The sequence below is a fragment of the Primulina huaijiensis genome, chromosome 13 (genome assembly GCF_012295235.1).
Source record: "Primulina huaijiensis isolate GDHJ02 chromosome 13, ASM1229523v2, whole genome shotgun sequence".
Classification (NCBI taxonomy): Eukaryota; Viridiplantae; Streptophyta; class Magnoliopsida; order Lamiales; family Gesneriaceae; genus Primulina; species Primulina huaijiensis.
The window spans coordinates 194,619-209,968 of NC_133318.1; the positions used below are offsets into that span (position 1 = coordinate 194,619).

General features: G+C 34.1%; 1 protein-coding gene and 1 pseudogene across 4 annotated transcripts; both read left to right on the plus strand.

The window, feature by feature from the left end:
• Window positions 1-294: 294 nt before the first annotated feature.
• Window positions 295-5,994, plus strand: LOC140991641 (uncharacterized). Of its 4 annotated transcripts, XM_073461724.1 has the most exons (10): window positions 298-472; window positions 741-1,087; window positions 1,272-1,476; window positions 1,946-2,266; window positions 2,388-2,610; window positions 2,831-2,977; window positions 3,085-3,209; window positions 3,944-4,148; window positions 4,762-5,015; window positions 5,628-5,994. In XM_073461724.1, the coding sequence occupies exons 3-10, from the start codon at window positions 1,370-1,372 to the stop codon at window positions 5,794-5,796; spliced, it is 1,551 nt and encodes a 516-aa protein (XP_073317825.1). In that variant the 5' UTR covers window positions 298-472; window positions 741-1,087; window positions 1,272-1,369; the 3' UTR covers window positions 5,797-5,994. The 4 variants fall into 4 exon arrangements, with proteins under 4 accessions (XP_073317826.1, XP_073317825.1, XP_073317823.1 ...); XM_073461725.1 differs by lacking the exon at window positions 741-1,087 and having other exon boundaries at window positions 295-472; window positions 5,663-5,799; XM_073461722.1 differs by lacking the exon at window positions 741-1,087.
• A 4,613-nt stretch (window positions 5,995-10,607) lies between these two features.
• LOC140991000 (probable serine/threonine-protein kinase PBL26) lies at window positions 10,608-14,537 on the plus strand (annotated as a pseudogene).
• Window positions 14,538-15,350: the final 813 nt, after the last annotated feature.

Below are 15,350 nucleotides of genomic sequence, written 5' to 3' on the forward strand. Positions count from 1 at the left end.
GCTGATTTAATTGGTTTGGTGGGTAAAATTTGATTCGATTTCTGTTTAAAAAATTATTTGAATTAAAATCAGCATTTTCAATACCAAATTTACAACGCAAAATCATATATTACTTTTATTATTTTGTTTTTCTAAAAAAATATAAATTGAAACTACACAATCATACATAAAATTAATATTTTGAAATCATCATTAATAGAGTAAAGATTCATATATTAGAAAATTGAAAACCGAAATACCAAATAAATAATAACAAATTAAGCATCGTCANAAAAGTTTGGGTTGTTCCAAACCAAATCTGGACCTCGACCCGTTGGACCCGAGTTCTGTCCAACTCAGCCGTTTTGCTGACCTTGTCAGTCCTCTGGATCTTCAGCTCTTGTTAATCTGTTTTTTGGTCAAACAAATTAGCGAGAAATATTTCCATGTGGAAAACGAGGTTCGCACGAACTCAATCCTCATCCACTCCCATGTAAGTTGTACACTTTTCCTGTAATTTTTCGCCAAAACGCCAATTATCTTTTGCATTTTCTTTTTACCTTGATTTTAGGGTTAGTTTTTTTTTTGTTTTTGGTTGCTTGGTTTAATTTAATTCTTCTTCATGACAAATTTACGTTGATCTAGAACCACATTGGAATTTGATGTTTTTTGGGCATTGTGTGTTCGGTAGTTAAGGAGTTGATATTGCAAATTTGCATTTTCGCTGAGCGTTACTGCTGAAATTGTTGCTACCTGTGTAGCATTTTGAATCAGCTGCTGTACATATATGGCTCGGACTGTAAATTGTATACACTTTGATAGTGCTTCAACAAGTTGGGAGTGAATAATGATTACAAATTGGAGAGGGTGGAAATATAGTTGCAAGCTAGAAACTGCATAATCCAGCATTAACTATGTTGACTTTGTTGATTGGGATTTCTACCGTGTTATTAGCTGCATGTTAAGTGTTCGAAAATGTTGGAACCCCTTCTTATTCACATTCCGCGTGCTGCTTTATGGTTGCAAGCATGGTCAGTATTTTTGTGGCCCAATGCTGGAAAGGAAAGGACACCCCTGAACTGTGCCCGCTGTCCAATGCAAGAAAATGGTGAAACGAGAAATTCTTGTCCTCGTGCAACTGCTTTACTCTTGCTTAACTCGATTTAGTTTTACAGCATGTATCCATAAACAACTGATAATAGAAATATAAGCAGCATCATTTTATCCTGAAAAATTAATTTCTTTTGCTTAATGAATAATGAATACAATTCTCAATGCTGCTAATTTTGCAGGCGCTAATTTGAAATCTGTTATGAACTGGGCATTTTCCGCAATGTGTGCCAGACTGCCGGCCTTTTATCAAGCTAATCAATAAGAAGAGACTCTGCTCATGGCAGTATGTGCTGTTATTCCATCCATTGCCAAGCTGCAAGCTCGTGGCATTGTCTTGAAAGAGCGGTTATTGCTGGCCAAAACTTCTCATATGCCAGCTCAAAGGTTTCTTTAACATATTCAGTTGGTTCAGTATCCTCCTGATGTGCATTAAATCTTTGTCATCGTTTGGATCAACTTCTTTCACTGAAGTCATTCTGACGCAATAACTGTAGTAGTTGTCTTGTAATCAACAGATATAATTTTTTTCCAGTTGCTATGAAACATCAGTCTTTTCATTCTTTTACCTCCACAGTGGCAATCTTTCAATTGTTAAAATCTTATATTTTTCATTTTAACTTTGATTTTATTTCTTCTTATGTATCTATGAGTGCTTGTTTGGAACTGTTGTGCTACCATGGTAAAACTTGTATTAGATGTATACGTGGGATTTTTTATTTTAATTTCTCAAGCTTATTTAATCACGAGATGTATGTGTAGGATTTTTATTTTAATTTCTCAAGCTTATTTAAGTATGAGCTATATTTTCCTTAAATGATGTTTTTCATTTGTATCAATTCCTGCTCATTTCTAGGAAGATTCATTGTATGAGTTGTAAAGTTAAGCCATTATCTCTGGGGAAGGACCACTACCTCATTGCTCCAAGCTTAAGCAAGTCAAATGGAATTCCAAAACCCAAGACTCTTAATAGATGCTATTGCTTTGGTGCCCTAGTGAGTGCTGATGGTTCTATTTCTTCTGACTGGGCTCCTATTGCAGACCAGGTCCTCCTGTTGGCGAGTATGATCCTCACGTTTATTGCTGGAGTAATTCCTACTGAAAAGAACTTGTATAATAATTCGACAAGCAGATCCCAGGATGATGTCGTCCCTGAAAGCTCTTCTTCCTCGGGTAGGTAAGGAAGGTTCATGATCGAAATTTCATCACGGTTTATATCTTTTGGCTGTAAGATTCTGCTTAGATGTTAATATGGTTCCGTTATGTTCCATTTTATGATTTGGTTTATTTAATTGCAGTGAAATCACCAATGATAATGAGGTTTACTTGCAGTTTGCCTGGGATGTTGTGAAAGGCAAGCTTATGGATTCCTTATCTACTATTGATGTTGGGGTCGATTTAAGAGAAACACTTTCAGAATTTGAAGGAAACAACAATAAACAGCAGTCTAGTTTGTGTGCTGTTGCTGAGGGTCCTAGAGTAAGGTTGCTATGGGCATCATTTCAATGGTTCAACAAAGAGGCAGGCACTTTATTATCTCTGTCATATACTTGCATTCCTTGTTTGTGTTGTTAAAAAAGATAAACCTCTTTTAAATGTATTTTGGCCTAGGGGAAGAATTTTTCCTTGGATTTTTTTTCGTACTGGCACAGGAGAAAGACACTTGTAATTTTTGTTTCTTTTTTCCCTTGGATATTTATTCTCCTGGTTTGAACAGAGGGTTAATAATTCTTTTCTTTAGGTGTCAAATATTTCTGGAAACTGTGTCACAAAGTCAACAAAGGAGTTTTCAGCTGTCTTCACTGAAATTATTCTGAACTGCAACCAGAATCTATGTAAAGCATGGCTGGAAGAGGAACTTCGACTGGTAACTCGAAAACCTAACAAGGTTTGTTGCCTTGCGAATGATAATCAATACACATTATTGCTGCAACAAGCTATCAAAATTACTCCGATGAGCAAAAATTTTATTTCGTTTCCTCCTCTTTCTATTAGGAAATTCCTTCTTTGGTGGTCAATAAATTGGGTGCCTACGACAATCTAATTCAAATTATCAGAAAGTCAGGCAAGGAGAATTTATACGTGGAGTTGACATATGCCCTTAAATTTGGGTCTTCCAGGTAATAAAATAGTGTTGAAATATTTCGAAGTTGACTATGTTTCTTTATCAATCGGTTTTTTAATTTGAACACATTGATGAGCATTTCTTTTAGTTTTCCCCTGTTGCCTTTTCCCGATGAGAGTCTTTTTTAGTTCCTTTATATTGAAAAATAGTGTGAAAGGAGGTGTGTCAAAGTAAAGAGTTTAAGGGCAGTATCAGTAGCATGCACAGAAGTCTGATTGTTATTAGAGAATAAGTCCAGGATAGCTTTTGTATCTTCCATTACCATGCAGGAATATGGGGCCTCAGTGGCTGTATGGTTTCCTGATTTCCTAAGCTTTGTTTTGGTAAACTTCTTCATGCGTGTCACTATTTGCTTTTTATGAAGTTACCTTGCCTTTTGCATGCTGTTTATTGAAATTTTGGTTTTCTTTTTTTCTTTTGGGAGCTATTATTTTTTCGTTTTCATTTGAGGTTAGTGAATCAGAAAATACAGCACCTTGGGATCTGCCTTTTATCATTTCTTGGGTCTTCACAACTATTTAATGGTTGTAAACACTCCAGTATTTCAAGTAAAACTAGTTGTTTTATATGGTATGTGTATGTTGCCGCGCACAATCACAGGTAATGGATGGTGCTAGAAGGATAGGTTTTGCAATACTTGCCTAAACCATTCTCTCTTTTCAGAGTCAGATTGCAAGTGCATTGCACAAGGATCCACAATATTTTGAATTGCACCTCTTTGTTTGATAGGAATGATGGATGCTACAATTATAGCTTATTTGCCCAACATGGAGTAGCAATACTAGAAGATCTGCTGATCACATTGGCCGATGGTACTGCAAGCATTTATTTGGAGCTTATATCTGTGGACAGTAGCTTGTCTAATGAAATGAACAACCTTGGATTGAGCTTGTGTACCTTATGCACTAGAGCACTTCAGCGATTGCGCAATGAGGTGGACTTAATCTTTCACCCTGCCAGTCATTTTTATACAAAACCTCACATATTTGTGTCAGGTTTTTAAGTTCCTTGACTTGTGATTCATCATAGTGGTTCTTTTCTGAAGAGTTGTTTCATAATTATTTCATGGAGCAATTTTATTTTATGAAAAATGAGTTTATGTTCACACGTAAAATAAAATTTTCCTCTCACGTATTATTTTGGAGTAGACCATACCTTAAAACTCTCTCTTTCATTTCCTGAAGGAACTTGGTTATTCTTATTTGTAGTCATCGTTACTAGTACCATTTTGAACAAATTGTGTGAGTTATATCTGGCATTCATTCATAATTGCGGCTTTTGTAGATACACAGCCCAAGGTGTGTAGTAGCTTGATGAAATCTGTTTATTAGTTATTACCATGAGTTATAACATGGAGATTGAAGTTGGTAAAAACTGTACAATGTCGAATGTAGTACACCTAGATATGTGAGTGTCATGATACCAGTGTTTTTGTAAATTTTAAAACTGTACAATGTGGAATGTAGTACATCGAGATTTGCGAGCATTACAGTACTAGTGTTTTTTTAGATTTTTTTTTAAATCAACGTGTGATCTCTGGTTCACAGGTAGCATTGAACCAATGGTTGCATCAAAACATGGCAGCAATTGTATCTATATATGAAGATAGGTTTGAACTTTGCACACTTCGAAGCGTACCCATTGAGAAATCCAACACAATTGAGGCCGGAAATTTTAGTTGGTGGAAACAGTTCAGTTTGATGAGATCAGGACTTGTACCATCGGATCTGCATTTTGCTGTGATCAACCAGGTTTCTGTACCTTTTAAAAGGACCAAGGAATTAAGGGCCTTGACTGGGTGGTACGTTCTAATCCATTTCTTATATATAGCGCTCTATGCATGCGTTATGTGCATTTGTATGCAAATATTTTGATATTAAATATTTTCGTGTAAGAAGCCTAGAGATTATATTAAAATTAAAAACTTTAGAGATGATTTTTATAAGAGTTTCTATTAATTGATTAGAATAATGATCTAAATATGTCATTCATAATTATTTTTTAATTTTTGATGTTTTATGATAATTTTTTGTATTGAGAATGATATGGTTATTTAAACTTATATAAGATTGGAACAAATCTTGCAGTTTAATTTTGGTAAGTTCATTGCCTCCATTGATATCTAATTATTTATATCTTCTGATGCAGATAGTCATGCAACATTTTCTTGTAATAGGTTATAGGTTGCTGGTTGTCATTCTAAACATATTACTGATTGAAATAACCAAATCATCCTGATAGAGAAGTTCATTGTAGAATTTTGGTATAATATGCGAGAGGAGAATTTGAGTTCTAGCTATTTTTTGTAAATACTACCATTCACGTTTCACAAACTGTCATATTTCTCAAATGTTTTTAAGAAGCCAAGCTCTCAATGTTTCGAGTAAAAAGTTGGATTACTCTTATGTCACAGGAGGTACTATGTAAGTCTATTCCTTGAACTGGCAGATATCGCCATGCCATTTGTAAGAACAATTGTTGCTAAAGTCAGTGATGCCATTTCATTCTTTCTGGTCAGCTTGATAGGGAGGTCATTAGGGCTTATCTACTCTGGAATTCAAAAGTCCTTGCGATGGAAGTGAGGTAAAAACGATACCTTGCGTTGTTTCTAAGTTGTCGACCCCATCGTTTTTTTCCAGTATTAATTCGCAAATTGCTTAGATATTACTATATCAAATCGATAACTTTGGTTGTACGTTGCGATGTCCTAATTTTATCATTTGGGTATTTTTTTATTTTTTCAAGTGATTGTTTGACTTTGATTCTGTCACTTTAATTGTTAATAGAACATAATAGCTTTTCGGACTTGTGAGTAGGAACAATATTCTTGCCATAACCTTAGATTTCATGGATGTTTACTTGTAGCCATTAGACAACACCTTGACGTAGCATGGGATGCAACAACTTTAAACAGAAGTTTTAGGAAAAAGCGCAATTGAAAGGAGAGTTGAGCCTAAAATTGAAAATAATATTAATATCTCGTCATGCAAGCATGAAAATTTTATTTGAATGAAAAGTTGTCATGAAGATTATAAGATATTGTGCCAAAAGATTATGGTTTTTGGCACTTTTTTCAGAAGTCTTATCGCACATGCATGAGATATCCAATCAATTAAAGCGTCATTTTTTGGTGGTATTATTTCCCTAAATCTGATAAAATATTTCATGCTCACTCATTTATTACATTAAATTGGGTTGATTTTGGTATTTCTTTTTCTTTTTAACCACGTCATATTGTGTTCCCGGAAGTCTCAAATGCTAGAGATGAGTTAAATAGAAGCTAGTTGTCCGTAAACGGAAATATAACCTCTTTACAGCAAAGGAAATGGTTTGGGCCAAAATTATATATTCTTTTTTTTTAAGAATCCAATATTATTTTTCGACATTTAACAGAATTGATGAAACATAGAATTTAGATTTGAGTTTCTTAATCTAAATTGAAAATTTCTTATCTGATACAAAACTTGAAGAGCTCGAACTAATTAAACGGAATCTCATGTTTTTTTTTACGGAAACTTTTCGACCTGTGTACATGCTCTCTTTCACGGAACACTGGCGGAGCCAGCATAGGCCCAGTGTGGGCTGGTGCCTACACTGGGTAAAAAAAAAAAATTGTATGTTTANCTTATTAGTATCCAAGTATACACTCTATAGCCTTCTGTATGTGTTTTCTCTTCTCGAGTCACGAACGTCATATACTTTGATTAACAATCATTCCAATTCATTTTAATTACTGATTTATCTTTCATAATCTCTAAAAAAATCCAAAATGTTACCAAATTTTAGGTTTGTTTTTTCGTTCAATATTTGTTGATCATTCATTTGTTTTTATAATTTTATGTTTTTTCCAATCGATAATGAATTCATGCTTATTTTTCGAACGTATATTTTATATCAAATTTTGTTTTGATTTCGGATTTTATATTCAATTTGGACCTCAATTATGATAATTAAGACTACCCATTAGCTGCCTTGATTTGTCTCTTTATGTAGAAAACTGTAATTCATTTACATTATTAATAATAATAAAAAAAAAAAAACCAAACTCAGTGAAGAAGCAAATGTTACACATTAAATTTGCAATTTTACGTATATATTAAAGATGGTGAACTGTCTTCAATTCTGAGTTACTGAATTTATTGATATTACGTAACTAAGAAAACTAGACATTGATTATTTGGACTGCAAATTATGCGGAATGGAAAAGATAACACAGTACTGTGCTCCTCCCGGTTCATGCCCAATTTCATTTTTCGTGGGGGTGAAAGCAACGATATTAATTAACCCGGACAATTAATGCGATTTTTATTTAACAGTGTGAGACTTTGATATTAAATTGATGACCTATTTAATTTCTACTTTATCAAAGGGGAGGCAAAAATAAATAAATAAATAATACAAAAACATGAAAGAAAGTTTAAAGAAGATGTTGCTTTTGAGGATTCCCTTCCTACGTTGTTTGTGGTTTCATGCGTCACAATCTTTCTTTCTTGTGTAGGAAATTGGAAAGGTTAATTATGAAAGGAAGGAAAAATATAGTCACAAAAAGACTCCTGATGATCACTTCTTGTTATTACATATATATTTTTTAAAATTTATTTTCCTCTTTGTCCACATGCATGATGGAAATATACGTTTGTAAGTTGTAAATCACAAAATATATGTCAACGAAATATACGGCAAAAGGTCACATGGGTTCGAGGATTTGATTTTAATTATTATTATTATTATTATTATTATTATTATTATTATTAACAAATATAACAACTAGTGCAATTGTTCGGGACCCATGAATTATCCAGGTCCGAGAAGACCTTATTCGGGGACATTTGCTTTGAGCTGTGCTAGCAATCTACGGCACACACATATACAGTGCAATAACTTTATTTAAAAGTTTTATACTATATGATTAAAATTATTTCGTTCAATAAATGTCACAATTTACTTTTTATTAAGTGTTTGGTTAATTGGTTGCTTGCTCATTTATTAAACTATAATATTTAATTACTATTGTATAAAATTTTATTGGTCGATCGACTTACCAAATTGTCGGGGTAAAAGAAAAAGTTGGGTCTGAAATTCAAATGGAGCAAATCAAAAGATATTTACAGCTAGAGAGATTTCAACAACATGACTTTCTATATCCACTTATCTTTCAGGAGTATACTTATGCATTTGCTCACGATCATTGTTTCAATAGATCCATCTTTTCGGCAAATCGGGGTTATGACAGTAAATCCAGTTTACTGATTGTGAAACGGTTAATTACTCGAATATATCAACAGAATTATTTGATTATTTCTCCTAATGATTCTAATCAAAATTACTTTTTTGGACGCAACAATAATTTGTATTCTCAAATCATATCAGAGNAGGGTTTGAAGTGTAGTAGATTTATTTGATGTTTAATTTGACATGACATCGTGGATATAGGTCAATTGGACTGAACTAGGTAAAAACACCTGTGTCTTTATTTTTATTTTTCCAACTTTGCCAAATAACATAAAATTAGATAACATGAAGAATTACCGGGTTACTCAAAATAAATAAACTATTATGTTGAAAAACCATTTCAAATAAGTAAGATTTGAAAGTCATCTCAACACCTAGACCTTCTTGAATGGCAATAGAAAGTGCGTTTGATAAATTAACAAAAAGAAGAGGTGTAAGTTGTAACCCCCAAGTCAAATAAATGTTTTCTTTAGTAACTGGCAAAAGCCGATCACTATTACTAATTTTGTTTTAATCAATATATAATAATAATTTTTTAATACTAATTTTTCCATAAATGACAGCAAAACCAAATGAGTGAGTAAATTGTGGTCTCGTAGTACATATATATACACACATATATCAACTGTCATGACCTTTATTTTTTGCTTTTAATTGTTGACGTAACATATTTATTATTGATATGACATAAGATATTATTAATGATATCGTATTGGGCAGTTTGATAAAAAAAAATATTAAAATTACAAAAAAAAAAAAAAAAAAACATAGCTATTAACACACACAAGCACAATTAGTATATACGTAGTACGGGTCACACAATTCCAGTCTCCATATATATAATGATTTTATTTATTGCATTATATGTCGTAATCAGTCCAAATATCGCGTGTGGAATTTCAAACCCTCCTCACTTTTTCTGAAGCTCCTTCTTCTTCCTCCCTTTTCCTCTTTCTTCTCCATTCTAAAAAATAATTCTCCTTCATTACTTTTGAGGTGCATTCGCATCTGGTTAATGGATATAATTGATCTCATCTGGACTTCTGCGGGCCGGGGTGGTTTCTTTTTCCAATTTGCACGGCAACAGTTTTTGAAATCTCTGCTAAATCCCACCATTTTTCCGTCAAGTTCTTGTTCGTTGTGTTCCTACTTTTCGCAGTTGTGAACTCTGCAACAGATCCAGCTTCAAATCCCTCCTCGAAAATGGCCTCAGATACCCTTTTCTCAGCAGATGTTTCACCTGCTGCTTCCAAGACAGCAGAGTTTCGCCCAAGAAAGAGGGAGAATCCGGAGCCAAAAGGTAAAAAAGATGAGTTTGTAACAGGTGATAAACATGAAGTTCCAAGTGGACCAAACCCTATCTCCAATTGAACAGGTAAATTTCAAGAAATAATCTTTCTCCATGATATCGATGATCCTCCAGCTCTTGTGGTCCTGTTGGAGGGTTGGAAGAAAAATTTTGAAAGTTGTTTTTATGATTACAAATATTTTAAATTGTTTGTCATGATCAGTCGCCATCAAAATTAGTACTACTTGTCCGATCCTTTTTGAGAAATTTGTTGGTTTTTGTTCTTATGGGCACCACTGTACAGACTACAGAAGGAGAGACAACCCCCGCCCCCCCAATATTATTAATCATATGATATTTGCATGTAATGAAATCCAGTGTTTTATAAAGTGATCAATCTTTTGTGATATCGTTTAAATATATCTTACGTTGATTAGATAGAATTTTTTAGAGTTGTATATATAGACTTTGATAAATATTTTTTTGGGTAAAATTATGTATATTAAGTAATTTGTTTTATATATTTACTGAACTTCAATTTGTAGTAGTATATAATACATCATTAATTCGTAAAAAGTTCAAAATTTAACAAATGCAACATTGTTAATTTATATATAGACATGTTCGAAACATCGTTAAAATAGAACTCTAGCTCAATTATTCATCATGTTGTAATGCCAAAAAATGTACAAGAATTGAGGTATTGACTCCATTAAAGAGCTACATATATATGCATCATAATTTAGGAGTTATATTTGAATTGTTCATATAGAAATTTCCTCAAACTAGTTGAAATTAATTTGTGAGGAATCTGAAATTAATTATTATTATTATTTATTTAAAAGAAAAGAAAAGAACAGGAGCAATGTAGGGGCCGGTGGTGTGGCAAAAATCAATGAATTTATAATTCATTAATTGTGGGTGGAGTCAATATCGAATAGTGACCTATTCAATCTTTTAGCATTTGGACGGACTCAACAATTATTTGCATGATGTCTTTGTACTTTGCTTTTGTTTTTTTAAAAAACAGCATCCAATCTTATATTAAAGCTGATACCAAATCTATCATCGATTTCATAATTGTTAAAGAAAACTACATATCATTGACTCATCATTTCAAAATCACTGATATTTAATAATTTGAACATATGTAAACTTTAAAAAATTGGAGATAAAACAAGAGTGGAAATTACATTTTAATTTAAGTATATTACTTCTTATGTTATATTAAACAAATTAAATGATAATTTGTAGACATATTTCATTTAGTATGGTGGAAAATGCGCCAATATAAACTGGGTCGGACCAATAGAAGGCTGGCGGAATTGGGCTACAAGGAAGCCTGATTTAGTCTGATATTTGGACAAATCGAGGGTTGGGAGCACAAGTCAATATATCTACCGAAGAATCATAACGAGAGAGATCCCTTAAGCTTGAATTTCATCAACTGATGCTAACCTATCACCTACCGATAATGGCTCCATGATCACCACAACCAACAATATCAAAGGAGACTCAACATGGAAATTAACCAACAACTTGGAAAGTCACCCTGGATTTTTAATACTAAAAAATAATGACGATGATGCACAAGTGTGCTCGAAAATCCATCTGTTTCGTCATCTTTTTCCTTCATTTAACTCTCATTTACCAGTTTCATGCAGCTAATGCAACTACTCTAGCTGTGGTAGATTCTTATGGCTGGAGTTTTCAACATTTTAAACCGGCTCGGCTGGGCTGGGCTGGACTGGACTGATATGCATCACTTCCGGCCGGGCAGGTGACATACTCGGTAAAAACGTTGGCCACATTGATTTTATAGTAATCCAAGCATTGATGTATATTCTTGTTGCAGGTTGTGGGACGGTTGATTTGGATGGATACAACAGATGCACACCTTCTGTGAGTTCCAGGACTTACCGCAGTGGAAACGATAGGATCAAATTGTCAATGGGGAATAGCTATTTCATATGTAGCTTCCCGGGGATTGTGAGTGCCAGACTAAAGATTGCGGTTTAGGCTCGTTGAAACATATGGATACTGTACTCTCAGAATTCAGATTCGTGAATGAATGTGTTGGATCTAAGAGTTTAATATAGCACGGATTTAGCTATTTTATTGGCTAATTATTTACAAGAATAAGATATCCAATAAAATCAATGAATGTCTAATTAGCGAACCCACAAATTTTTCTTAAAGAAGATCTTTTTAAAAAATACGATTCGTGATTTCCGCTTTCAGATACAAAATCCATGAGCAAACTTAAAAATTTTGATGGCATAAAATTTTACACTTTATAAAAAACTTTCCTGAAATGAATTTATAGTGAATTCATTTAATTTTGTCCATCATATTGGTTCCCCGCGTCGTTGTATCATCAACGAGCATTCTTCATATCTTCTCTTCCACTGTTTTTCCATTTCCTCCGACAATTTTGGACAACAAAATAAAAGCCATTTCCTTTGATTCTTCATATGGCTTCTTGCCCTCACTGATTCAAACAAGATAAAAAAAATTCATCTTTCTCTCTTAATCTCTTAAATTCGAGGGATTTAATCTCAAAATCATTCCACACAGTTGTGGGTTTTTAATTTAATTTAATTTCCTTGGTAATGAAAACATAGAGATTTTTTTTTGGGAAGACAACGATTCGTTGGAAATCCAATGATCCAAGATAATTCTTATAAATTAGTCGTAAAGAATCATGTTCAAGTATTGATCAGGGATTGCTGTGTTCCCTGTAATTTTAAGGCCTCAACTATGAGTTGTTTTTCATGCTTTTCGTCCCATGAGAAGAAAGCATCCAAGAATTGTGGTAATAATGCGACAAGAAGCAAACTTCCTGTCTCCGCCCATCATCATAGAGAACCTCCGTCTGCACAGCGGCGGCCACTGCCTCCTCCGTCTCAGCCACTGCCTCGGCCCGGTATGCCATGCAAACCCTGCTGCCTTTAAATTTTTATTGATATTATGAGGGAATTTGGAATGCTCCAAATTTCTGTGCAGAAAAGCCAAGAAAGACTACAGCAGAATCTACAAACAGCAGGCGTGCCACCGGGGAAGACATTAACAACAACAATATTGCAGCTCAAACTTTCACCTTTAGGGAGCTGGCCTCGGCAACAAAAAATTTCAGGCAAGAAAATTTGCTCGGTGAGGGCGGATTTGGTCGTGTTTATAAAGGATGCCTTGATAAAACTGGCCAGGTACTATCCAAGTTTTTTTTTTTTTTTATATTGATCACATCAATGAACTTATGGTCATTTTTTGTTGTTTTTGAGGTGATTTTTGGGTCGTTTGAATTCAGATTGTAGCTGTTAAGCAACTAGATCGAAACGGGAAACCGAGAATTTCTTGTAGAGGTTTTGATGTTAAGCCTTCTACACCATCAAAATCTCGTAAACCTAATCGGTTATTGTGCTGATGGAGAACAGAGACTCTTGGTGTATGAATACATGGCATTGGGATCTCTTGAAGACCATCTACTCGGTATCGATCATTTTTTTGTGTCTTCCAAGAGCATTACACGTTTTTCGCTCCATGCGAATGTTGTTTTTGTCACATTTCTGCAGACATTCACCAAGTCAGACTGCATTACCTTGGCTCACTAGGATGAAAATAGCATTGCATGCTGCGAAAGGTCTAGAGTATTTGCACGATAAGGCGAACCCACCGGTAATCTACCGTGACTTGAAATCATCCAACATACTGCTCGACGAGGAATTCAACGCAAAGCTCTCTGATTTTGGGCTAGCTAAGCTTGGACCTGTGGGCGACAAGACGCATGTTTCATCGAGAGTTATGGGTACGTACGGGTATTGTGCACCTGAGTATCAAAGAACAGGTCATCTCACTGCAAAATCGGATGTGTATAGCTTTGGAGTCGTTCTGTTAGAGTTGATCACCGGAAAACGATCTATCGATACCAGGAGGCGAGGCGAAAAACAGAATTTAGTGAAATGGGTAAAATATACACATTCCTTTTTCCTTTTGATTCATCTAAGGCTTTCCTTGGCCAATATTCTTGTATCATAGTTCAAAACCGTAATTTAAAAGATTTAAGTTGCACAACCAGTTCGGAAAGGGAAAAAAAAAAGCAATATTGAACGTTGGATCCTATACTCCGTAGTTGTTTGAGAAGCCAACGATGCAGGTTTATTATTCTATAGTCCTGTCTGTCGATGTAGCTATATAGATTATGTGTTCATCTATTTTAAAAAATGAACATAGTTTTTCCTTTGGTGTTTAGGCTGAACCAATATTCAAAGAACCACACAGATTCTCAGAACTTTCTGATCCTCTACTTCAAGAAGAATTTCCAAAGAAAAGCTTCAAGCAAGCAATTGCTATTGCAGCTATGTGTCTCCAAGAAGACATGTCGGTTCGACCTTTTATGAGCGATGTGGTGACTGCCCTTAGCTATCTTAGGGAGGAACCGGAAACGGAAACGGAACCGTCTCTGCCTGATGCCATTCCCTCCCCTAGGGTGACGAAAAATTCTGATATCCATCAAAGTGAGATAATGGCAAAGGAAAGGGAAAAAGAAGTTGCAGAAGCAATAGCATGGGGATCGAGATCGAGGAACAATAATAATACATTATAAATCGATCGATATTGTCCTCGGATTGTAATTTTTCATGGTCTTTTTGGTTGTCGGGATATAAATAGTCGAGCTGCTATTTTTGTATATGTTGCACGGCTAAAGATGATCAAACAGCTTGTAGGATTAAGTTTGCAAGCATGTGTGTGGACCATATATATATTTTTAATGATATGTAAACATATTTTCGGCCTACTTATGTATTGACGATGGAATTTATCCATATTGGTGCGTCATGAGAGCTAGGTATTTTTCTATGATAGGATTTATATTTCGATCTTTTTGTCAAATTTTAGTTTTGGTTTGTTATTTATTTTATTTTATTTGTAATTTTAGTGCTTTTCTGTTCATGTGATATGCAACTATGGAAGACTATGTCAGCACATATGAGATTTCGAAATTTCACTGATATGTATGGAGTCAACAACAATATTTTTAAACAAAAATGACGAAAATTATAAAAAAAAAATTGAAAGATATCAAACTAAAAATGAAATTAGACAACATAGATAACCATAATTTTTTTAAGAATAAAGGTTTTTTTTGGCGAAAATACAAAAACTTGACCATTGTTTCAAAATTTCAGATTGAACAACCAAACCAAAGCAATATTCTAGTCTCAGGGGCAATATTTGGCACCATCACCACCTCTCTTGTTATCGTAGCACAGACAACATTCCCTGTTTCCAGAAAACCCGGCCCCGGCGGCACACACGAGCATTCTTTTCAACAATCAATGCAAGCTTTCGAACATATGTCCACGTGGGTCGCAATTGTGCATCGGCGCTTGCATTCCTCTCCACGATCTCACAAAAATAAAAATAAAAACACGTTAAATCTCGGTCAATATAACCAATAAATTCGAAAAATGTATTACAATTAAAAGAATTTCAGAAAAAAGCTATGTAGTTATTAGAATAGTATCTCATTATTATTATTTTTTTTGGCAAAATTACAATTTTTGTTCTATATATTTGATTTTTTACAATTTTTGTAGTTTAATATTTCATAAATGT